This window comes from Gopherus flavomarginatus, chromosome 16 (genome assembly GCF_025201925.1).
Source record: "Gopherus flavomarginatus isolate rGopFla2 chromosome 16, rGopFla2.mat.asm, whole genome shotgun sequence".
In the NCBI taxonomy this organism is placed as follows: Eukaryota; Metazoa; Chordata; order Testudines; family Testudinidae; genus Gopherus; species Gopherus flavomarginatus.
The window spans coordinates 962,404-987,351 of record NC_066632.1 but is presented as its reverse complement, the minus strand read 5'-3'; the positions used below and the strand labels follow the sequence as shown (position 1 = coordinate 987,351).

Below are 24,948 nucleotides of genomic sequence, written 5' to 3'. Positions count from 1 at the left end.
GGCCAGCAGGAAGATGTATGATAAACGCCTAAAGAGCGACGTGGTGGAGCTGTGCAGGCAGAGGGGGCTGCGCATTGGGAGGGCCACCAAAGAACAGCTAATTGCCCAGCTGCAGGAGAAGGATCGCTTGGACGAACTGAGTCCTGTCCCTCAGGGAAGCCGCCCAGCGGACGCAGCGTGGGCCCTGGGGCCTGACACGGCTGGGAGGGGTCAGACTGCTGCCGAGGACACCCCGAGATCCTGCCCACCTATACCTAGCGGAGGGGTTGGGGGAAGCTCAGCAAATACCAAGGGCACCCTGACCCCCGTGGCCAGCAGGGGATCATCCCGGTGGAGCTCCCCGTCCCTGGAACGGATGCGGCTGGAATATGACTGGGAGCTGAGACGGGAAAAACTCGCGTTAAGGAGGCAAGAACTGAAGCAGGAGCAGGAGGAACGGGAAAAACAGCATCAGCATGAGCTGGAGCTGGCCCGGCTGAGGAGCAGTGGGGTCCCGGCTGCGGTGAGTGAGGGGGGACCCAAGCCTACAAAGAGCTTTGATAAGCACTTGCTGCCCCGGCATAAGGAGCGGGAGGACATAGATACCTTCCTGACGGCCTTTGAGAATGCCTGCGAGCTGCACAGGGTTGACCCTGCAGACAGGATCGCAGTTCTCACCCCCTTACTGGACTCCACAGCCGTGGAGGTGTACAGCCGACTGAAAGGGGCGGAGGCAGGGGACTACAAACTGTTCAAACAGGCCCTGCTCCGCGAGTTTGGGCTGACTCCTGAGATGTACCGGAAAAAGTTCCGGAGCCAGCGTAAAACCCGTCAGGTCACATACCTACAACTGGTCAACCGGGCGCAGGGGTATGCCCGCAAGTGGACAGCTGGGGCCCAAACTAAAGAGAACCTGCTTGACCATTCATACTGGAGCACCTGTACGAGCAGTGCCCGTCCGACCTGAGGCTGTGGTTGATGGACCAGAAGCCGGAGAACCCGCAGCACGCAGGCCAGCTGGCCGACCAATTTGTGGACAGTCGGGCAGGGGATGGCAGGGAGGAGTCTCGAAGGAGCAAGCCTGCCTCAACGCAGAGAGAGAGTCATCATGGGACCTCCCAGCGGGGTCCTATGGAGAACCCCCCCAAAAGGGGAACATCCAGCGGCAGGTCCCTCCAACCCATTCGAGGGGACCCACGAGACATGGGCTGCTATCGCTGTGGCCAACGAGGCCACATACGGGCCCAGTGCCCCAAGCTCAGGGACAGACTGAGCAGAACCAACCCACAGAGGGTTGACTAGGTAAAGACCCAGCTGGACGAGGGGCAACGTTCCCAGGAAAGGGGGGCTGGCCGCGTACTGCCTGCGAAGGAGGGAGGAGGTCCCCAGGTCAGCTCCTCTGGGGGGTGGATGCTCCAGGCTCCGGGTTTTGGTTTACTGGGTGGGCGCGGGGCTGCCCCTCCGGAAAGAGTGCCTTGTTCCCCTGGAGGTAGATGGGAGGAAGGTCACTGGGTACTGGGACACGGGCGCAGAGGTGACGCTGGCCCGGCCCAAGGTGATGGCCTCAGATCTTTCCAGAGGGTGGCCAGGGTCCAAAGTGGGGCTCTGAACCAAGAGAGCCCGAATCACAGCCCCTCAGACTGGGACGTGGGGAGAAGACCCCAGCCCAGTTTGAACCCCAGGGGTATTGGGGTGGGAAAAGGGCATGGGCCACATAAGCCTTCCCACATGCGAACTACGAGTGCCATCGAGCCCCCCCGACCTAAAGGGGGACAGGAAACTGGAAGGGCCTGGGGTAAATCTCACCAAGGAATGGGAGGGACATTGGGGCGTCCCTGGGAACATTGGTGCATTTGAACTTCCCCAAGTCACTAGCTGAAGTGACCCCGCTCAGTTCGGTCTCGAAGGGGGGAGAGATGTGACGAACTGGGACTGTTCTTGCTGGGGGCTGTGAATGCTGAGTGGGGGTGTCGGCCTGGGAGGACAAGCTGCATTGGGGGATAGGAGACTGGCCTGAGGGAAGGTACCTGAGCAGGTAACGTGAGAAGCCAGGAAGGGGTTAGGGGCCAGGTGACACCTCTGCCCGGGAAGCTGAACAAAGGCTCGGGGGGAGGAGACACTGGAGAGTGAGAGAGTTTCAGGAGCCGGCTGGGGAATGGAGGGGACCTCAAACGGGGCTCTGATTCCCCAGTGAGGCTGTGGTGCCCCTGGGACCCCAAGATGGACCTAATTGGGGAGGATCCTGTTGTCTGCCTGCAAGACCTGTCTGGGTCTGGGTTCCTCTCATCTAAATAAACCTTCTGCTTTCCTGGCTGGCTGAGAGTCATGGGGAATCACAGGAAGCCGGGGGTGCAGGGCCCTGTGTCCCCCCACACTCCATGACACCCTCAAAACACGCTTCCCTGGGGGGGCTGAAATCCCGGCTCTGCCTCGCACGTCCCTGAGCTCACAAGGCTTCAGCAAAGCACCACGGCCCAGGGGCTGCAAAAACCTGGGGGCCATGTCACAGCAGGAGCTGCTCTAAAATTGCCCCTGGGTCCAGTTCCCACCTGGTGTCCCCGCGCACTCGCCCTGGGACAGCAAAGAGCTCAGCCTGAAGAGGAGGTGACAGCGCGGTCCCGCCACTGTGGCAGGAACTCTGCAGCACGGTACGTTTCCTGTTTGCTGCAGGGCTGATTGCTCCGGGTCCCTCTTTTCGGGGCTGTGCAGTGCCTCACGTCTATCTCACAGCTGGGCCAGCCGGGGAGCTAGGGCCTGGCGAGCCAGACAGCGAAACTCGCCGGAGCACTTGCGTTCACGCTATGAGTTGCTGTGGGGCCCAGGGCAGTCTGCTGCGTGGGGGTTACGTCTGACTCCAGCAGCTAAGGAAGTCTCTGTTTTACGCCTGCTGTGAACGGGTGCTAAAGCTTTTAAGCTGGAGGCCAGAGGCTCAGCTGGTCTGAACTGTCCTCGACCCATTTACACCAGCCCTGGAGCCCCACTGCCGAGCCGGCTCAGCCCTTTGCCGTCCAGGCCTGGTGTCTGCCCAGGACGCGGAGCGTCTCCGTCGCTGGCCTGACTGTGCAGCCCCCCCAGAGCAGGGGCTCACGTCACGGCTGTGAGGGCTGCATTCCAGCTAGGACTGGGGGCAGGGCATACGTTTAACTCCCATCACCCCCCTCGCAGCTGCTCGGCTCTGAACCGGGGAAGAGACAGGACACTTTCAGGCCGGGGTTAGCAGAGGAACCGAGGGGTTCCTTGAATTTCGGTCTCTAGTTCTCTTGGGGCCACATTTACACAGGATTTTTGGCACCTCACACTGCAGAGACCCCCCCCCCCAGGTGCCTAGCTGCATCTTCAGGCACCTGGGCCCCTTTGCACACCTGGCCCTCCGGCTCCTTCCAGAGCCCCTCCCTGGTACAAGCAGCAAGGGCCAGGCAGGCGGCGTTATTCCCCCCAGTCCAATCCCCCAGCCCATGGGGCAGGGCTCTCTCCCGGCCCTTAAAATCAGTGCTGCAGGATGCTTGGGCCCAGCAGAACAGCCTCCAGCCCCACATCCCTCGACCACATCCGAGCAAGTCAGCAGACGCAGCACAGAGCAATTCCTCACCGCCCCCCCGCCCCCGCCTCCCCGCCAGCTCCTGCTGGGCCGGAGAGGGAAGTGGTGGGGGCCTCTTGCTCAGACTGTCAGAGTGCAGCTGGATGGAGTCTGGACTCACTTACTAGTGTGAGGCCATTGCAATGCCCCCCCCCCCCCTGCCCCGCCCTGCTGCAGTCAGCACACAGCTCCAGGAAATTAAAAACCACTCCACATTCCAGCGCTTGCCACTCATCTCCCGAGCCTCGTCAACGTTTAGCAGAGGTATTATCCTGACCCTGCTCCCAGGATCCCTGGCTAGCCCCTCCCCTGCCCCTCGTGAACACAGGGCGGGTTTGGGGTGCGCAGCTGGTCTCAGAAGGGGGTGGAAATCAGGCCCTGTAGGGGCAAAGTGCATTGGGAGCCTGGAAAAGGAGTCACCCCAAAGCCCCATGGACTCGGAAACACAGACCGCGAATCTGCAGGCCAGACTCCCTGGGAGGCCACTGGCCAGATGGACCTGGCTGCTTTCAGTACTGGAGCCTGGCTTTCTGCTGTCTGGACAACATGAGCTGCAGCTAACGAGCGAGAAGCAGCTGACTGGAAGGCCAAGCTGTGACGGGGCTGGGGGAGGACTGGGGCTGGGACCAACTGCTGGAAGTGCAGTGGGGACCATGGGTGAGGAAAGAGAACCAGGGCATGGAGCAGGAGGTTTGCAGACCCTGGGTTCTGGCTTCTCACTCTCGTCCGCTGGGTTCTCAGATCCGGCCAGGACAAGGCTCAGAGCTCCCAGAATAGCCCAAGAAAGGCTATTCTTGGGGCTTGGCGCCCCAGGGAAGCAGGAAGTTCTGGGACTCCTGTAGGAAAAGCTGCTCTAGTGAGACTTCCTGCCCCAAATCTGAACCACGTGGTCAAATTCATCCCAGATGCAACTCCAGAGTGTGACAGGCCTGGGGCTGAGTCACCCTGGGAGGAGGTGGCTCTGAACCACCTTTGTGCTCCCTGTGTCCTGACACCACGCAGGGGCCTGGTATCAGAGCAGCCTTGGGGCTGCTCTAATGTACACTCTGCCCTGGGGCACAGACAACAGCCAGCCCTCTGCCCCCCCCCCACACACTGTATAGCCCCTTGGTGCAGTGTAGACACACTGCAATGTAGACACACCCGGAGGAGGGAGCGACGCTGGCTGCGCCCTGACCAGTGCAGGAGATGCATGTTGTTCCTTGTGTCGACACTGGCCTGTGGGATCTTTCTGAAATCCTGCTGATCTGACACACTCCTTGAATTACTGCCTTCCAGCTGACCCTGCCGCGGCCTTTTCAGATCGTCCCCCGCCCTCCCAGTCATTCCATCCCTCACGCCCACCCACAGGGTCTGACTGGAAATTACTCATGGCCCTTGGAGCAAGCTGCAGACACGGGTGGTGTGTGAGCGATGCCAGGGTCACGAGGCCGGCTGTGGAAAGTCGGGTGGGCAGGGCCCTCGGGAAGGCAGCTAGCCCAGCCCCCAGCACTCAGGCAGGGCAAGTTACACCTAGACGAGCCCTGCCAGGCATTTGGCTAAACTGCTCTTAAAACCCTCCAGTGCCAGGGATCCCACAACTGCCCTGGGGAGCCCGGTCCAGAGCGTCACCACCCTGGGAGTTAGACAGTTCCCCTGATTGCTGATGAACCCCCACACTGAGGCTAGGGCCCCTGGCTCCTTGTCCTGCCCCAGTGGCCATGGAGAACAACCCGCCCCCAGCCCTGCACCTGAGAGGCCGGTTCTCAGGGCCCCTCAGGCTTCTTTCCGGAGCAAACAGGTGTGATGCAGTAGGGACTGTCTGTGTGGGGGATGGGAGAGCCGAGGAGGACTTTCGGTGAGGGACAGGACCTGAGCCTGTAACCTGAGCTAGACAGCGGGGAGGGGGTCAGCACCTTTGCCCGGGAAGCTGGAAAAGGAAGGGGCCGGCTGGAGGGAGTTAGTTCAGTTTCGGGTTTGGGCTAGGTGGTTGGAATTCAGGGGATCCCAAGCTGGGAACTAAGCTTCCTGAACCCCCAGAAGGACTCGATTGAGGGCTCCTGGCTGTGCCTGCAAGCTCTGCTGTAGCCTGTGTTCCTGTTGTCCAATAAACCTTCTGTTTTACTGGCTGGCTGAGAGTCACTGTGAGTCCCAGGAAGAGGGGAGCAGGGCCGGAGTCCCCCACACTCCGTGACAACAGGCCCCGGGTTTGTAAGGTTCCTCGCAGCGCAGGTTGGCTGAACCTTCGCTCGGTCCGGCCGCTCTCCTCCGGGCTCTCTCCAGCGTGTCCCCAGCCTGCCTGAAGTGCAGCGCCCAGAACTGGACACCGGGCTCCTGCCGGGGCCTCCCCGAGCGGGACAGTCACCTCCCGCGTCTCACATCCGGCGTGCCTGTTACTGCGCCCGGACCGCTACTAGCCCCTTGGCAACGGCAGCACACTGGGGGCTCACATTCAGCTTGTGACCCCTGGTGACCCTCTGGCCCTTTGCAGCACGGCCACCACCCAGCCTGCTCGTCCCCACTCGGTGCTTGTGCATTTGATTTTCCCTTCCCAAGAGCAGGACTTTGCACTGGTCTTTGCTGAATTTCAGCTTGTTGATCTCAGACCAGCTCTCCAGTTTGTCACGGTCGTTTTAAATCCTAATCCTGCCTCCCAAGTGGTCCCAGCCCCTCCCGCCCGGGTGTCACCTACACAGTTTATAAGCCCACTCTCCACTCCGTTACACACGTCGTTAATGACCATATAGGATAGTACCAGACCCAGGACTGAGCCCTGCAGGCCCTCACTGGATACGTCCCCCGTTTGACAGAGCCCTGTTGAGAACGACTCCTTGAGACTGTCACGAGGGTCAGTGTCAAAACCTGACTCAAATCCCAGCTACTGCTCCCCGGTGTTTGCTAGGCCAGGAACCCTCCCCCCCACTCCCCTCCATAGTTCAGCCATGTCCCACGGGGTCAGCCGCACCTTGGTGGAGTCCCCAGCCCATGTGGGAAGACAGCTGAGCCTCTTTGATTAACCCTTCAGAGAGCAGAACGTGATCCTTTGAGCTCACTGAGCTAAGACCACTCGCTCTCTGGACTCTGGGGGCAGAGGGAGCATTAGAATGAGGGAGAAGGGCTGCTCCAGGCCATGTCTGCGGCCAGCCTGTGCGCTTGCCAGCCAGTAATACCCTCCTGAAGTCAACAGGGCTGTTTGCGGGGCAGGGAGGGCGGCTGGCAGAAGAGCTGCCCTGCAGAGGCACAGCACCACTGGTCACTTGTGGGGTGGAGTGGAGCCACGGAAGAGTGCCAGTGCCGCAATGTGGGCCATGGTGACATTTTGCCTAGAGATGTTTGGGCAGAACCTTGACTCCTGAGCAAAAAAAGCCTCTACAGAGTAGGGCAACCAGATGTCCCGATTCTATAGGGACAGTCCCGATTTTGGGGTCTTTTTCTTATATAGGTTCCTATTCCCCCCCCCACACCCCTGTCCCGATTTTTCACATTTGCTGTCTGGTCACCCTACTACAGAGGCCAGCAGGAGAGAGCTTGGTTCGAAGGCATCTCCCAGAGGCCCAGACCTGCTCCAGGGTGTGACAGCCTGTAGCTCTCTGGGGTCAGGAGGGAACCTCTCCCAGGGGGACTTTATCCCATGGCTGCCTCCTACGGGGCTTCATGTACGTCAGCGTCAGCGATGGGACACTGTCTAGATGGGCCCAGACGGGCCGGATTTGGAGCACCCGGTGGAGGAATGTGCATGGCTCTCTGCTCGAGGATAAAAACATGTGACGAGAGACCCCCCGTAGCAGCCACTGCTGGCAATGTGGAGCTGCGGCCCTGGCATGGTCCCTGCAGGGTGCTAGACGCTGGGGCTCGAAGGATGGGGATCGGGTGCGAGGAGCCCGTAGCCGCAGAAACTCAATGGCTAGTGAATGCAGAGGTGGCAGAGCGCCACCTGCTGCCTGCCAGAGAGCATGACACACGTGCAAACCTCACATTGGCACACTCTTGTGCCCACACCCTCATGCACCCGCAGGCCCATGCCCACCACAGGGCAGATTTGTCTGGGGGGAGACGTTACATCGCACGTTGCCCCCCCATCTGTTCGCCACGATGCCCCCACCCTTTGGGAATTCCAGGGAATCGTGAACAACGAATGTCCCCTCCTCCACCGGGACCATCACAACGGCCTCATCGCTGCTGGGAGCCGCAGGAGCCTTTTCGGACCCAGGCATTTCGCCTTCAGCAGCAACTTCAACCCCGCTGACGCTGGGAAAGCTGAGTGGCATTCACAAGAAGTCGCAAACCAATGCTCGTGAAAGGCCCCACGCACAGGATCCCCGGCTTCCATCTCCCACAAAGGGCCGCCCCAAACCGCAGCCGCCCAAGCCCTGTCGGACGCGGATACTTGCTGCACCGATAGAACATCAGACTCTCCAGGGTGCAGCTGCGGCCGCGGAGCACAGAGCGACTCAGCGCCCGGTTCACAAATCCGCAGGAGGCATCACAGCGCTAACGCCCGGGCTCCAGGTGCAGGTCTCTGGCTGCGCCATCGCAGGGTAAGCTGGGACCTGCTGCTCTGCAGCTACAGCCGCCACGTAAAGAAAAAGGGTCTAGGCCTCCGTTTCTCCAGGATCCCAGTCCTACAGCCCGTCCCTGGGCTCAGGGAGCTCAGGGTCTTTCCCAGCTCCAGGCAGGTCCAGGTCAGGTCTCTCTGCCTTCCCCGCCTCCACCAGGGCTGTCGCCTCTGAGACACAAAAGAAATAGGACATCCAGGATGGTCCTGAGGCCATAACATTGTGCAGCCAGCTGTGTGCACTGAGCACCCAGGCAGATTCCTCAGCAAAGGGACACTCCTGGGAAAGCCTGACCAGGTGGCAGCTCCTGGTGGCACAGCCCCTGCGTAGAGGAGCCAAGGCCTTTCTTCCACCCCACGCTCAATCCCAGAAATTCTCTAGCTGCGAAGAGGCAGATCCCCGCTGTCACCCAGCATCCTGCTCTGCTCCTGGGGCACTTCCTAGCAATGTCCAACTCTTGGCCTCTCCTCAGCTCCGCACCAGATCCCTGGCAAACCGCCCACCGCCATCCTAGCCCAGGTCTCTGTTGACACAACACCCTCGTCCAGCACCTCCTGCCCCGACCTGCTGCGCCTTATGGATCTGAGCTGGGGCTCATAGGTCCCCTCTTAGGCAGCTGTGCTGGGGTAACATGGCCCATCAGTCCCTCCTGGGACATCAGCCCCTCTCTGGAAAGGACTGTGCAGGCTGTGGGCCTGCGCCCCTGGGACTGGCCTTTAGTGCCTTGTCCAGAGAGAGCCACGCGTAGCCATGACTGCAGAACGTGGCTGCATCCGAGCTACGTTGGAGCAGGAGGCGGTTATCTTTGCCTGTGCAGAGAGGAAAATAAAAATGTGCAGATACATCCGGCCTGACCCTTGGCTACCCTGTTCCTGGGCAATGGGCAGGGCTGCGTGGGCTCTGAGGCCCTGCCTTAATGTCAGTTAGAGCAGCCTTGGGGCTGCTCTAACACATGCTCTGGCCCCATGGCCCTTGGGAAGCAGAGGCAGCCACAGAACAGTGGACTTGGGCCATGCCCCTCATTCAGCTCCTATACCAGGGGCTGGGAGCAGGCCCTTTCTGCCAGCTGCCGGCAGTGCAGGGGGACCCTTAAGGGGTGGTTTGGCCATGCTGAGGCCCCTGTTATGCTGCTGGAGTGGCCTGAAGGGGCCTGAGTGTCGCTGCGAGCGGGGCCCAGGCTGCATAACCCTGGGAGGGTTGTGCCCCTGTAACGTGATTCTTGTACCAAGGTGGAGCTAGTGCCCTGAGGGTGACATCTGTCCTGGGCAGGGCCCCCATACCCCTCATGAGGGCACAAGACCAAGGCATCGCGTCCGGCCAGGATTAGGCTTCAGAATGAAGCGGACTGAGCCGGCCCAGGTCGTGACACTCGTCTCCCTGCTGCGCAGATGCTCCCTAGTCTAAACACAGCTGGCATCCCAGGAATGCCTCTGCCCGGCAGCCAGAGACAGCCCCTGCACTAGCTCCGAGAGCGAGTGGGCCAGGGCTGCAGCTGGCTCCTGCCCTTGGCTGGCAGCTGCCGGGGACGGGGGGCATATGTGGGATAAAATTAGCCTCTGCTCGGCCAGCTGCTGGCTTCACCCTCCTAGGGGTGCACCTGGGATTGGGCACCCATGGTTTGTACGTCTTGTGATGGAGCTAGTGTTCGGGGACGCCGAAGCCCCAGCTCCAGCCCCAGCCACAGGGTTCGGGGAACTCCACCTCGGCCCCAGGAACCTGCGACCAGTTCACAGGCTTGTGGGAGTGAGGGTGTGTGACCAAGGGTCTCTCTAATGGACTTGTTTGTGGGCACGTGTTTGACAGCGCGTGTGTGCGTCCGTGTGTGTTTCACTCTGTGTCACTATGTGTGTGTATGTGTGTGTTTGACGGTGTGTGTGTGCGTCCATGTGAGTTTTACTCTGTCACTGTGTGTGCACGTGTGTGCATGTTTGACTCTGTGTGTGTGTCCATGTGCATTTCACTCTGTGTCATGGTGTGCACGTGTTTGTGCATGTGTGCATGTTTGACTATGTGTGTGTGTGTGTCCATAAGTTTAACTCTGTGTCACGGTGTGTGCATGTGTCTGTGGGTGTTTGATGGCGCATGTGTGCACGTATTTGACCAGGTGTGTGTGTGTCCATGTGTGAGTTTCACTCTATGTCATGGTGTGCGTGTGTGTGTATGCATTTGATGGGGGGTGTGTGTCCGTGTGTGAGTTTCACTTTGCATCATGGTGTGCGTGTGTGTTTGATGGTGTGCGTTTGATGGTGCATGTGTCCGTGTGTGAGTTTCACTCTGTGTCATGGTGTGCGTGCGTGTGTTTGACGGTGTGCGTTTGATGGTGCGTGTGTGTCCATGTGTGAGTTTCACTTTGTGTCATGGTGTGCGTGTGTGTTTGATGGTGTGTGTTTGATGGTGCGTGTGTGTCTGTGTGTGAGTTTCACTCTGTGTCACGGTGTGCGTGTGTGTGCATTTGATGGTGAATGTGTGTCCGTGTGTGAGTTTAACTCTGTGTCATGGTGTGTGCACGTGTGTGTGCGTATTTGATGGTGCATGTGTGCACGTGTTTGACCGGGTGTGTGTGTCCGTGTGTGAGTTTCACTTTGTGTCACGGTGTGCGTGTGTGTGCGCGTTTGATGGTGTGTGTGTTTCCATGTGTGAGTTTCACTCTGTGTCACGGTGTGTGTGTGTGCACGTTTGATGGTGAATGTGTGTCCGTGTGTGAGTTTCGCTCTGCGTCACGGTGTGCGTGTGTGCACGTTTGATGGTGAATGTGTCTGTGTGTGAGTTTCACTCTGTGTCACGGTGTGCGTGTGTGTGTGTTTGATGGTGTGTGTGTGTCTGGTGTGAGTTTCACTCTGTGTCACGGTGTGTGTGTGTGTGTGTTTGATGATGTGTGTGTGTCCGTGTGCGTTTCACTCTGTGTCACGGTGTGCGTGTGTGTGTTTGATGGTGTGTGTGTGTGTCCGTGTGTGAGTTTCACTCTGTGTCACGGTGTGTGTGTGTGTGTTTCACTCTGTGTCACGGTGTGCGTGTGTGTGTTTGATGGTGTGTGTGTGTCCGTGTGTGAGTTTCACTCTGTGTCACGGTGTGCGTGTGTGTGTTTGATGGCGTGTGTGTGTCCGTGTGTGAGTGTCACCCCTGGGGGTGACGCAGGCCAGTATCCCGAGGGTGTCGCGTCCACCTGCCCCACCAGGCCGTTTGTCTGGCTGTCATTAACCCCCTCGTCCTGTTGCTGAGCAACGACATGGGACCCTGGCACACCAGTACCACCCCCGCCCCCGTCAGCGTGGTACGTCCCAAAGGACTTCCTCTCCTGCTCACTTGGTACATCCCACCCCAGCCTCTCCCCCTTTGCCTAAATTCACATGGTACATTCCAACCCCCCGTAAAGGATGGTACAGCCCAACTGTCACCCCTCTGCCCTAAGTGCACTTGGTACCTCCCACTATCTCACATTTGAGAGCGACCCATCCCAACTGGCCTAGGGCCACATGGTACGTTCCATGTCCCCCTCTCTATGGTACATCCCGGGTCACACACCCTCTTCTGCGCCCCGTACGTCCCATCCCCCGCCCAGGAGGGAAATGAGGCCCCCCTGCCCTGGGTGAACATGGTACGCTCCCTCTGGTACCCGCCCTCCAGACCCCGGATCCCCTCCCTCATGGTTTGTCCCACCCCGTCCCTGTCCCCACCCCCCGTAAATGGTACCGCCCGCCCCCCTCCCGGATGGTTTGTCCCGCCCTCTCCCCCCTCCCCTCCGTGCCTGGTTTCCGCGCGAAATCGTCTCCCGGCCCCTGGCTCCCGCCCGCCGCCCCCGATGCCGGCCCGGGCCGCCCCGCTGCCCCCGGCCCCGCTGCCCGCCGAGCTGCGCAGGCGGTGAGTACGGGCCGGGCCGAGCCGAGCCGGGCCGAGCCGGGCCAAGCCCCCCCCCCCGTCCGGTCCAGTCCGAGCCGAGCCGAGCCCCCCCCCCCCCGGTCCGGTCCAGTCCGAGCCGGTCCGAGCCCCCCCCCCGTCCGGTCCGGTCCAGTCCGGTCCGAGCCGAGCCCCCCCCCCCCCGTCCGGTCCAGTCCGATCCGGTCCGAGCCCCCCACGTCCGGTCCGGTCCGGTCCGAGCCGAGCCCCCCCCCGTCCGGTCCGGTCCAGTCCGAGCCCCCCCGGTCCGAGCCCCCCGTCCCGCTGCCCGCCGAGCTGCGCAGGCGGTGAGTACGGGCCGGGCCGAGCCGGTCCGAGCCCCGCCCCCGGTCCGGTCCAGTCCGAGCCGAGCCCCCCCCCCCCGTCCGGTCCAGTCCGAGCCGAGCCGAGCCCCCCCCCCCGGTCCGGTCCAGTCCGAGCCGAGCCGAGCCCCCCCCCCCGGTCCGGTCCAGTCCGAGCCGAGCCGAGCCCCCCCCCCCGGTCCGGTCCAGTCCGAGCCGAGCCCCCCCCCCCCGGTCCGGTCCAGTCCGAGCCGAGCCCCCCCCCCCGGTCCGGTCCGGTCCGAGCCGAGCCGAGCCCCCCCCCCCCGGTCCGGTCCGAGCCGAGCCGAGCCCCCCCCCCCCCCGGTCCGGTCCGAGCCGAGCCGAGCCCCCCCCCCCCCGGTCCGGTCCGAGCCGAGCCGAGCCCCCCCCCCCCCCCGGTCCGGTCCGAGCCGAGCCGAGCCCCCCCGGTCCGAGCCGGGCCGAGCCGAGCCCCCCCCCACCCCCCGGTCCGGTCCGAGCCGAGCCGAGCCCCCCCGGTCCGGTCCGAGCCGAGCCGAGCCCCCCCCCCGGTCCGGTCCAGTCCGAGCCGGTCCGAGCCCCCCCCCCGGTCCGGTCCGAGCCCCCCCGGTCCCAGCCCCCCGCCCCGCTGCCCGCCGAGCTGCGCAGGCGGTGAGTACGGGCCGGTCCGAGCCCCCCGGTCCGGTCCGAGCCCCCTGGTCCGAACCCTCCTGGTCCTGTCCGGTCCGGTCAGGTCCGAGACCCCTTGGTCAGGTCCGGTCCGAGCCCTCCGTCCGGTCCAAGACCCCCGGTCTGAGCCCCCCGGTCAGGTCTGGTCCGAGCCCCCTGGTCCGAGCCCCCCAGTCCGGTCTGAGCCCCCCCGGTCCGGTCCGAACCCCCCCCCGGTCCCAGCCCCCGGCCCCGCTGCCCGCCGAGCTGCGCAGGCGGTGAGTACCGGCCGGGGCGGTCCGAGCCCTCCGTCTGGTCCAAGACCCCCGGTCCGGTCCGGTCTGAGCCCCCTTGGTCCCTGAGCCCTCCGGTCCGGTCCGAGCCCCCAGTCCGGTCCGAGCCCGTCCGGTCCGAGCCCATTTGGTCTTAGGCCCCTTGGTCCTGTCCGAGCCCCTCCGCTCCGGTCTCTCCCCGGCACCCCTCCCCCGCTCCGGTCCCGTCCGGTCCCCCCTGCTCCGGTCTGGTCTCCCTCCTGCTCCAGTCTCGTCCGGTCCGAGCCCTCCCGTCTGGTCTCCCCCCAGTCCGGTCCCGTCCGGTCTAAGCCCCCCCCGTCTGGTCCGAGCCCCCAGTGTCCGGTCCCATCATCCCCCGCACGGCCACCCCGGTCAGGTTCCCCCCACTGGGGTCTGGGTCTGGCTCCGCTTGCAAGGACCCACCCACATTGACGTCCGATCCCCCTGGACGGGGCAGTGCCCCCACAGACTGTTGCTGGGGGGCTCTGGTCTGGTGGGGGGTATTAGGGGGGCTGGGTTCCCCATGGGGGTCTGGTCCCCACAAACTCAGGCCCCCCGCAGCTAGTGCTTGGGGGGGGAGTCCTGCTGAGCTTTGCCCCCTGCGGCTGGCAGAGCCCGGTTTGGGAGCAGGTGTGTTTGCTTCCAGGGGCTGAGCCGTGGCCTGGGGGCGTGGAGACAGGGGGGCTTGAGGGGTGGCACGTCCCCCTGGGTATTTCAGGGGGTCTCAGGAGTTATTTTATCTGACTCGCCCTCCCTTCCCCCCGCCCTCACCGTGTCCTGTGATCTGGGTCCCCATCCTGCTGGGAGCCCCAGAGCCTGTAAGGGTGGATCCAGGAAGGGGCCGGGGAGGTTAGACCCCATCCCGTTTCCCATATCCCTTTATGGCACCAGGCTGCTTTGTCTTTCTCCCTCCCAGCACCGCTTCCCCTGCGCACCAGGAAGTGAAGGAGAGCCCCGCATCTGGTCAGAACGTGGGGGACACGTGGTTGGGGGGCCGCAGGCAGCTGCCCGTGCTGTGCAGGAGACCAGACTAGATGGTCCTCCAGCTGCCCGTGAACACCCGTCCTTCTGCAAACGAAGTGCCACGGACCGGGCTGTTACGGCGCCTCCGAGCTGACGGGGGCTTCCTGCTGCCCTGGCCAGGCCAATCTGCAGGCTGCGCTCCCTAAGGAAATGTCCCCTCTTGCCCGTCCGCAGTTAACCCTCCTCGTTATTACCATCCTCACTCCCTAGGCAATTGCCTTTGGCTTGGCATGACCCTGATTCAGCAGGGGGCGGATCTGATATATGGGGCAGCCCCTTGGCACCAGGAAATAGTTTCCTGTTAGTTGTTCAGCCTGCCGGGGTAGATGGCTGCTGGCCCTAGTATATTCAAGGCCCTATAAAGCTCTTTTGATTTTTCCCAGGCCATTAAGGGAGCGGAAAGAGAGCGGGAACCAGAGAAAGTCCAGAAAACGTTCCTGCTCCCTCTCCGCACCCCCACAAAACAAGCAGGCATGGGGCTGAGTGGGTTGGAATTGCAGGTTGTTACTTCCTGAGATCAGAGAGTCTTTTCCCCTTTGGGAGCGTCTGCCTGTGTGCAGGATATTAACTGCCCAGGTGGGTGTGTTCTGCTCTGGATCTGGGGTCAGATTGGAGGCTCGTTTTTAAAATAAATAAATAACTTCTCTTGACAGTGGTCAGATCTGCTGTCATTCTCCTAGGCTGCTTCCTCTTGTCACTCTCTGGGGCCCCAATCCTGCAGTCCAACCCACCCCTGCTCGTGTGCGGACCTGGTTGCAGAGTGGAGGGCGTGTGTGCGTCGGGGGGGACGGGACGGGATGGGACGGACAATGTTCTAATTAGCAAACCAGGCCAGGGATGTGCAGTTAACATCAACAGTGGCTGCAAAAGAGGGAATCTGTTTTCGTCTTACTCTTGCGTCAAGCTGCTTGTGGCCCGACCTCCTGTCTGGAAGAGCGTTACTCTCCTGGTTTCCTCTGCAGTGAGCGGGAGCAGGGCCCGTGGCGGTGATTGTGTATGGCACATGGCGTGCATGCACTTCCTGTGAGAATTTAACCCAGCTCTCGCACTGCTATTGTCCGTTCCGCTTGGCTTCTGCCTCCCCCTTAGCATGTTGTTGTGGTGCCTCCTGCTCAGTAGAGGAGGAGACGGTTAAGAGGACTGCATTTGCCGGCAGACCACAGAGCGATCCAGGTGCACTCGGCGCATTGTTTGGGGGCTGCTCCAGCCCAGTTGTGAGTGGCTCTTCTGGTTAAACGTTCGCTACCCAGAGCTTCATTTAGCCGCTGAGCATCGTTCTGCAACTCCGAAAACAGCCTTTCCTATCGCTAGTGGGAGCAATTTCCCGAAGTATCTGCGGGGAGGGAATGGAACTGTTGGTATCAAACCCTTAACTAAAAAGATGGAGGGTAGACAGCCTGAAGCTACTTTCCTCTGTTTACCTACAGCGCAAATGGTCCGTGCTCCCCCCCCTCCTTAAAATACTGAGTAACGAAGCCAAGGGGATCAGGACTAGTTGCTCAGTTCCCTGCAGTTAAGAGAAGCTGCAGGAAGAATAGGATTGTTGCCTGTTGAGGCTTGGGAGGAGGAAATGAATGGCTTTGATTCCTGGTACAGCCGCTTAGCGTGGGGATTTCAAAGCCCCTGTGCTGCTGAAGACTTGCATTTGCATTCTGCTATGGGGGGCACAGGGTGCATTAGGGGGAGCAACAGCCAGCTGGCTTCGCGGCTCAAGCCATAGAGCAGGCACAGAGAGGAAATGCGGGCACTCAGTTACTCATGGTCTAGTAACAGTCCCTGGAGTTGAACGAAAACCGGGCCATAGGATACGCTGTGGGTGGGGTGCTCGCGCTGAAACAGTATCCGCAGGGCCCTGGATTGTGAGTCAGCCAAGCTGTGCTGGAGGTGCACGTGAGGTGAAGTTAGGGAGACAGGCTGGCTGCCGTGTCAGTAAATGCAGGACTGGCTTGTGGCAGTGGGACCCAGCCACATGACGTGCTCAGAACTGGGAATAAATGCTGCGCGTCTGCGTCTCCGTAGCTGAACACTGGCGTTCTGCAGGACGCGTGCCAGCCCCAGGTAACCAGGGAGTGGCTCTTGGCGGTGGTGCTCTGGGAAGCTTCCAAGGGGCAAGATTGTTCCCAAACAGGGTTGGGGAATTATGCCCTTCCCTGGTATAGCTGGCCCTCTCCAGTCGTGTTCTTGCGTGTGTATGTGACCGAAGCCATCCAGAGTTCGGAGAGGTTTGTCCTTCTGCACGGCCTGTTGGTGCATGTGGCGGGAATACTTGGGCACTGCTCCTCTCCTGGAAATGGATTTCCCTTTGGTTTTGCTAATGGCTCCTGATAAGCCTCGCCCATGTCTGGGCAGGGACCTGGTGTCTCCATTTCGTTCCATTTGAACTCTGGGTGTGCCTGTATTGAGTCATTAACTTAAATAATTAACTCTTGATTGGTGAAAGGACAGCCAGTGGCATTGTCCAGCAGCAGCTGGAGGTGAAACAGGAGTGAAGGGGCTGAAATACACATTGTGCTGAGCCCTCCATGTAAAGATTGGGTAGAAGTGGCTGGGCCAGGGGCGTCTCTGGTGCAAAGGAATGTCCTGGAGAGTCAGTATGGCCAAAGTCACTGCTGCGCTCTGGGAATCCGTGCTTGTCGCTGGGCTCCGTGTGTGTAGTGAGGGGGGCCACACTCTGCTCTGCGCTGAAGCACTACAAGGATTTCTTCTGTCCCCCAGCTTGGCTCTGGCTCAGACTGAGGGCTTTCCCCAAGGGCCAGACGCTGTCCTGCATCTGTTCTGAGCGATTCAGGCCCTTAGCCGAACCTCATCGCCACAGCGTCCACACAGCCAGGCTGCCCTGCGACGCAGGCTCCGGAGCGTGCTCTCTTCTAGAGCACGGGCCAGGGATCCTTTGCCCCTCGCTGTTGGGTTTTGCGGAGTCCTTGGCAAGAGCTGCGATACGACAAGGCCTTGGCAGTGAGTCAGTGTGGTCAGAGGCGCAGCGATGTTGTCAGAGCATTGGGACAGCTATGTAAATAGTGAGAGATCCATGCAGACTCCGGTGCAGCATTCCCAGAGCGTTAGGGATGTGACTGAGATGCGTACGCCTTGTCTGTCGTGGGGCCTCACTTGCTGGACGGAAGGCTAGTGGCAGCCCTTGCTGCTTAGAACCAGGTCTGTGATGAGACAGCCCTTGCATTGGAGATTAGCGAGCGTCCCGGGAGGCGTCACTTGCTTTTCTGTGGGCCGCTGAAGGGACCTTTCTGTTTGTTGCTTGGGATGGGATTTTCACAGAAGCCGCGGGAAGTTGGGCATCGCAGTCCCAGCCCTAGAATTTACTGATGCTCTTTGTTTTGCAGGGGAAAGTCTCAGAAGTGGCTTAGACTCCTTGAGCTGCTCCAAGCCCCGACAGCTTTCCAAGAGACGTTGGCTCCCAAGTCCCTTTTTCAAAAGGGACTTGGGCTCTGAAGTCACTTGGTGGCTTTTGAAAACGGGCCCCAAGCTGGTATCCATTGAGCTAGCACTTTCAGGGCCACCATCCACTCTGTCAGAGACCCTGCCCATCCCTTTCCTGCACCGGGAGGCCATAGACACTCCACCCCTTCCCCCGTATCTAGTTGGGGTTGCAAAGGAAACATCCCCATGGTTACTTCATTGCATCTCAAGTGGGGAAAGAAACTATAACAAGTCACAACTCTCTTGCAGGCTCCAAGACTTGGAGAAGGAGGAAGATGGGCTGAGTGAGAAGGTAAGGTTCTCTTCCCATTGTTGGTGCCTTACCCATTTCTGCTGATCGACCCGTTCCCAAAGAGACGCCCACGCTTTTATGGACTTTCCTGAGTTGCAACTTTCATTAAAGGGGTTTTTGGTACCGTGCACACATGGCGTTTACTCTGGTGCTGCTCCCCGGTACAAGAGCGCTCCTGCTCTGCAGCCATGCAGTGGATATTTCATGAGGTGTTTCTGTCCTCCTGGATTTGACTAGGTCTTTGTGTCAGGCCTACCAAGCAGTGTTAATTTGCAGAAGTGACTTCAGTGGAATTTAGCTGATTTCTCAGCTGTATCCTGCATACTTGGCCCAAGAGTCACGTCCGTTCTGAAGTCTGGCTTCAAAGTATGATTCATTGGCCTGGCATGGCAGCTCCTGGAACCTCACAAACAGACAATGCAACAGTTCCAGAAGGTCCCAGAGGCCCATCTGAGGTTGGGCCCTTTGTGCTTGGTGCTGCACAGACATAGCGAGAGAGGGTCCCTGCCTGGGTTGGAACTAGGGCTTGGCTGGTCAGGCCTAGTGGTCAGGGCCAGTCCCAGAGACCAGAGGCCTATGTCAGGGGTTAGAACTGGGGCTGGAGCCTAAGAGTGGTAGCTGGGGTTCGGGACCGGGGGTCAGGGTCCTAGTACCGATGCCAGGGGTGGGAAGGAAGCCAGCGTTCAAGGAGAAAAGCCAGGGTCAGAGCTCAAGCACCGAAACCTGGGGGCAAAGCCAATGTTCAAGTCCAAAGACCAAAGTCAGAGATCGGGGCTGGAGTCCCAGTTCAGTGGCAGAAGCCGGGGGTCTAAGAGTGAGCCAAGATACTGCTCTGTCGCTACAGCTGCTGGGGGAGGGTCCCTCTCATTGCACAGATGCTTCCTGGAACTCCCCCTGGACCAATCGGTACTGCAAGGGAAGCTGTCAGTCTGGCCTTCCGAGGCAGTACTTCCTGTAGTCATCATCTCCACGAGGTCTGTGCGGCAGTGTCTGCGAGCGGATGGTGGCTGCCTGGTGGTGACCCGGAGGCGCTGGCCTTCCTGCATCCCGCAGACCTGGGTTCCAGTCCCATCCCTGCAGAGCTTCGCACCCTGAAGAGCTGAGTCTAAATAGACACGGGCTGGGAGGGGGAGACTTGGCCAAGGCCACCCAGCAGGTCGGTGGCAGGGCCAGGAAAAGAATCCAGGTGTCCTGAGTCCCAAGCCAGTGTCCTCCCCGCTGGGATGTGCTGCTCACCCTGCCCTTGTTCTGAAAATGCCCCGTTGGGGGGGTGTGTGTGTGTGTGTGTGTGTGTGGCTCTGGAATCCGACTGAATAAGGAGCTAGGAAAACTTGGTGAGAAGGGAAACGGCAGATTGCACCGCCGTACCAGAGAGGTGAACGCTGCAGGCTTGTTTCAGTAAGAGCCTCTCGCTCATCTGCTCCCCGGCTCCTCAGACACATGCTCCTGCAGTGAGGTCATAATCCTGTATTTATTCTATCAGTCCGTTTCCATAGAAACTGCTGTCATGTCACACACTGGGCTTCATGACTTCACTACAGAGCTGGGGACGAGGAGGCTGGAAACACAACCTGCACCATTAATCCTGGGACTGCACCACAGTGGCGAGAAGCTTGTAGGGAGCGGGAGGGTTCCCAGGAGGCTCGGCTGAGGGTCGACATGCCCCAGGGCTGGCTGGATTTAGCAAAGGCATGACCCAGCAGAGAATGTGCTGCCTACAGGTCGCAGTCATTGGTAACAATCCCTGCATTAGTGGTATTGCAGCCCTAACCCCCTGAGCAGGAGTAAGTGTTGTTGGGATAACCCCGGATTCTGGAAGGGCTGTAAATGCTGTGGCCTCAGGGTGTAGGCTTGGACTTCTTTAACTATTGGGGAACCCCCACCCCCCTTACTGTCTCTCCCAGGGCTTCATGCGCCGTCTTCTGACACAGCAGGTGCTGGCCTCTGTTGGAGGTGGGGGAGCTGGGCCCCTGTTCCAGCCCAGCCTAACAACTCTGGCAATCTTGCTGTGACATATTAAAGCCGCCCTCCGCTAATGCAGTGAAGGAGCGTCTCCCTGCGAATGGCAGTAAGGCAGCCCAGGCCCCAGTAACAAGCCGGCTCTTTCTCCTCCCCCATGAACGTCGGGCGTAGAAGCTGCCTGTGCCCAGAAGGAAAGGCCATGGGAGCACCCGATGCCCATGTGGCTGGGGGAACTGGTCGCAAGCTTGTTGCCTGTAACACCTGCTCCTTGTGCCCTCAGGAGTGCGTGAAGGAGAAGCTGAGTCTGGTCCATGGCTTCCTACAAGCAGATGCACAGAATCAGCTGAGCGACCTCGAGACCAAGCTGCACAGAGAGGAGCTGTCGGAGGTAGTGTGTGTGTGTGTGTGTGTGTGAGAGGGAGAGAACACACGCCTGCTGCCTGCATACATGGGAACGGGGGGACCAAGATGTAGGTGCTCAGGGTTCCTGCCTGGAGGTCCTGGCTTCTGCAGTCAAGAGATGGCTGAGAATCTCTGATTTCGTTTTTTAAGATAAGGTAGCTAAGCCTGGGAACACGAGCCGAGTGTAACTGATGTCTGTCTGCATCTGCAGCCAACAGCTACAAGGAGCGTGAACTGCCCTGTTCATCTTAACTCTGAAGCCTGCTGCCGCCCGAGCAGGTGCAGGGCTGCCTGTGGCCAGGGTAGCTATGGGGACCCAGGGTGAGGTGTATGTTGGGTTCAGCCCTTGGAGGGCTTTGTGATGGTCCTGTGCTGTAACTGCACCTTGCTCCCATAGGAGGGGTACCTGGCCCGGGTGAAGGCCTTGCTCAGCAAAGAGCTGTCGGTGGAGAACGGGGACGCCGCAGCGCTCAGCCAGAAATCCAACGGATGCTCCGAGAATGGCGCCTACGGCAGCGACGAGGACTCAGAGAGAGCCAGCCCTGAGGGGGAGGAGGACAGTGCTATGGAGATGGAGGAAGCCGTGGCATCCTCCTCGTCATCGGCAACCATGTCAAAAACCCGCAAAGCCAGGAGGAGCAAATCCAACGGCGAGAACAAAAGTAATGAGCTGGCCTTGGGCTTCCCTGGCAAGCGAGGCAGGGTCTGGGGGTTCTGCCCCCACGAGCTTCGCTTTGCTGTGGCATTCTCTTGCTGATTCAGGGCAGCCTTACTGAACCCTTTCTAGACCCTCAGCTGAGATGGGGCTGCCCCCCACCCAACGCTCCTCAGTGCTTCATCTGAGCACAGCTGGCTCACCACTTCCCGTGGGGAGGCTTGGCTAGTGAACTCCCCTTTGTGACTGCCGGTAGGGGTGGCCTGCTGGTTTGTATGCTCGCCGTGCCCCTTGGGAGCTCTTCCTCGGTCTCGTGTAAATGCCTGCTTGACTGCAGGCACCTTGCAGTGCAGAAGTGGGTACGAATTTCTCCTTGGCATCCGATAGCAACCTCATTCACTTGCTGTACTCTGAGATGATGCAGAGGGTCAGACTCCAGGGGTGAGAGGCACGTTGCCCTGCGATGTTTAGGTTCATAACCTCCTGGTCTTGCTCCGTTCACTCTTAAAGCAAACAAAAAATGAGCAGGAATCTCTGTTGCGCAGGAGCTTTTGAAGCAAACGGCTCCAATTTAAATGCTGGTGGGGTATTGCCGGAGCTCTTTGGCACAACGGAGCTGATGATCCCTGCCAGTTAAAGAATGGGAGGAGGGCAGGAGCTGTGCTCAGGTTTGATGTGTTGGAAGGAATGTGGCATAGCCTTCTTTCTCCTCCTGGGCACAGGGGAATGCTCGGCACATGGTGCAGGAATGGCTGGTGGCAGACGATGGCCAGATTCTCAGCTGTGCTGAGGCTCTTCTGTGCCGCTCTGGCTTCAGAGCGGGTGGAAGCAGACCTCTGGTATCCCCCCTGCACACAGGGTCCTCCCTGGTTGGTGTGGAGCTGGTATCTGCCCAGTTCCCAGAGTAGAGGGCTGGTGGGGGCGTGGCTGGAGTGCACAGCCCTGTGGCTATTCTTTCCATCCCGGGGGCCATGAGAAGCAAAGCGTGAGCAAGAACAGCCTCGAGGCTGCTCTAATCTACGCCGGGAGTGGAGCAGGCAGGGGGGGAGTGCAAAGGTGGGTCAAGATCAAGTCTGCTGCTTCCTCACAGGCTGGAATGGAGTAAAGGAAAATCAGGCCCTCGGGGTGGTGTGTGAATGCGCTTGAGTGATGCGGACCGTGTGCTTTTCTCTAGCTATGACTGACAATGGTTCTTCTCCCTGCAAAGTAATGATTGCTCTTTTTCTTCTGACAGAATCTCCAGCCAGTTCCAGGGTGACCCGGAGCTCTGGCAGGCAGCCGACCATCCTAGCTCTGTTTTCCAAAGGGTCAGTACGTCCTGCAGCTCCTGGTTCTGGTTCTGGTTGGTTTGAGATGGATATGGGGTTTTTAATCTCCTAACAGTTTATTTTTGTTAGTGGTTCATTGGTGTCCTCCCTCTTCTTTGTCGTTCTCTTTGCACGGCTGCTCATTGAAGAGTTGGTATGCGTTCTTGTGAAAGAGTCCCAATGGATCCTAATATCTGCAGGCCCATGACTGTCTAACAGCCTCTGACCTGCACATCCTGTAACCAGCAGGGGAATGACCTGAAGCTCAGAAAGGGACACCTCAGCTTGAGGATCTGTTGGGTATCTTAGCCCAGCGGGGTTCCAGTCCTCGATAGGCATGTCTCTAATACACCCAGTGTGCAGTGCCTGACACCCTAGGGTCCTGGTTCATGGCTTGGTGACGGGAATATCAGCTGGTATTATTTTGATTGGCTAAGTTCCATTCGTTAGGGTGAGAAGGAAGCTGATGTTCTCTCTGTGAAGGTCAGAGCTGTGGTGTGGGCTAGTGGGTAGGTCTCTGGGCTGGGACTTGGCAGCGCTGGCTTCTGTCCTAGCTGTTCCACTGGCCTGCCTTGTGACTTTGGCCAAGTCACTTCCCCGCTCTGCCTCTTCCTCTCCTCCCCCTTGTCTGTGTAGATTGTGAGTGTGTTTGGGCCAGGACTGTCTCGTGTTTTGTGTAGAGCTTGGGCCAATGGGCGCCCAGTTTTGGATGCTATTGAAATGCAAAGAGTTAATAGAACCAAGGTGTAGTGGATAAGAACGGCTTCGCCGGTTCTGCAATCAGTTTTGTAACCACAGCTGCTGCTAGCGGCAGTGCTCAGACAGCCCATTAAAGCTGCTTTCACAAGCTTCAGGCAGACTGCGCTGTTTGGGTCTCTCTTCCCATCGCCTTCTCTCAAAAGCAATTTGCTCCTTTCAGAGAACTGATCTTTCTGTTGGTTTTCACCTTCATACCCAACAGATCCAACAAACGCAAATCGGACGAGGTGAACGGAGAAGTGAAGCAAGAAACGAATCCAGAGAAGGAGGAAGAAGAGCTAGAAGAGAAGGTACGTCTGGCACATGTTTGAAAACAAATTCTTCGACGGTCCTCTCGTTAGGCTATTAAGGAAGAATAGTCCGGCAGATTTTAAAATGTTATTGAAGTTAATTTTTCAAATCAAGTGTACACAAGTTAAGAAGGAAGGTGCTGTGCGTCTGGGGTCGGGTTGGGTTGGGTTATGGGGGATTGCAAGTATCGGTTACAAGGTTCACGAGATGCCTACATATCACATAACAAGCATAGATCCAGATTGGGATGGGAGAGTTTTTAAAGCGTCAGTTGATAGATGGGCTCTGGTATGCCGCCCATGGATGTATTAAGAATCTAAGTCAGTATTGGTGGAGAGGGAGGGATGCGTCCCTCGGTCCGTCAGGGAAGGGAGGAACTGGGTTATTTCCCTGGTCGGGGGTCTCGGTTACTTGGTACTGGCGGTATCCTGTGATGTGTTCTGTATAGATGTCTCTGGACCCCTGATGGTGTCGGACACCATGAGCTGTCTCATGTATTTCTGCTGTGACCCCAATTTGCTTAATTTGTAAAGCTGTTGGACTCTGACATGCATTTCTTTCTTTCACCTCTACTTCAAGGAGCAGGATGAAAAAAGAATTAAAATTGAAACCAAAGAAGGGTAAGAGCAGCTACAGTTTCTTTAATCGGGTGTTGGAATGTTCTGGCTTGAGTGTGCATGGACTAGGTGACCTCTCGAGGTCCCTTCCAGTCCTACGATCTGTCTGCGCGCGTTTCTCTTCGCAGAAATTTGTCACGGGCTCTGTTGTGGCAAAGGACAAAACAAAAAATCAAAAAGATTTTCTAGCTGAGTTTTCCTGTCCGTGTCCGACTTCATCACCCTAAACCTGGGGAGGCAGAGAGAGACAACATTAAAGAAATGGAAGCAATTTAGTGTCTGAAAGAACAATGTTCCTCTGGTAGTTGACTAATTTATTAAGCTTCTGAAAATATAGATGAGTGACTGGGTCTGGCTCAGTGAATTCCTTGTTTGTGCTTCCAGCTGTGCTGTTGCTGTGAAGGCTGGGCTTTCCAAAAGGCCCACATGGGGCCCGTTTTCAGCAATGCCCAGGTGTCCTGTTAAGTCAATGGAACATCGGGCTTGTCTGTACGCAAGAGTTGTGTTTCTCCGTGCCTCAGTTTCCCTATCTACATATTGAGGATAATGAGATTGAGCTGTTTGGTAAAGCGCTCTGAGATCTGCGGATGAAAAGCACTCAAGAAGAGCGAGGGACTGTGGTGATGATATAACTCTGCTGGTGTAGTTAAAGCAGTACAGCGCGCCCCCAGCGTGAATGGGCTATTCTGTGCAGCTTTTCTCGTACGGGGATCGCTTACAAAGCTATAAGGGCTTGCCTGCACTTGGAAACTAACCAGAACATCTCTCCGTGTGGACGGTTTTATTCCAGAATCAGAGTGCCTTTTTCTGATTGAATCTGCTTTCAAAGTGGACTAAGCTGAACCAGAAAAAGGTGATCTTATTCTGGAATAGGAGCATCCACATGGAGATTGAATTCACACCCTACCTAGTCCTGGATTAACTTCCTGGTGTAACTGCAGCCACGCTAAGGTCTGTTTTTATTTTAAAAAGCCCCAAAACCCCACTCGTACCCCCAG

At 58.8% G+C, this 24,948-nt stretch overlaps 2 protein-coding genes across 8 annotated transcripts in view; both read left to right on the top strand.

Annotated features, from left to right (window-relative positions):
• Positions 1-24,948, top strand: part of S1PR2 (sphingosine-1-phosphate receptor 2) — a 61,405-nt gene that overhangs the window by 27,248 nt on the left and 9,209 nt on the right. The window lies entirely within an intron of this gene.
• The window catches only part of DNMT1 (DNA methyltransferase 1), a 33,031-nt gene continuing 19,955 nt past the window's right edge, over positions 11,873-24,948 (top strand). For 2 of the 7 annotated variants that reach the window (XM_050924796.1, XM_050924795.1), the window contains exons 1-7: positions 11,873-11,949; positions 17,915-17,957; positions 20,200-20,307; positions 20,719-20,983; positions 22,211-22,283; positions 23,245-23,332; positions 23,913-23,953. In XM_050924796.1, the coding sequence (XP_050780753.1) occupies positions 11,891-11,949; positions 17,915-17,957; positions 20,200-20,307; positions 20,719-20,983; positions 22,211-22,283; positions 23,245-23,332; positions 23,913-23,953 (677 nt within the window). In that variant the 5' untranslated portion in view covers positions 11,873-11,890. Of the gene's footprint in view, positions 11,950-13,158; positions 13,193-17,019; positions 17,186-17,914; positions 17,958-19,239; positions 20,308-20,718; positions 20,984-22,210; positions 22,284-23,244; positions 23,333-23,912; positions 23,954-24,766; positions 24,902-24,948 lie in introns of those variants that run through there. The other 5 variants (XM_050924794.1, XM_050924798.1, XM_050924797.1 and 2 more) reach the window with 5 other exon arrangements.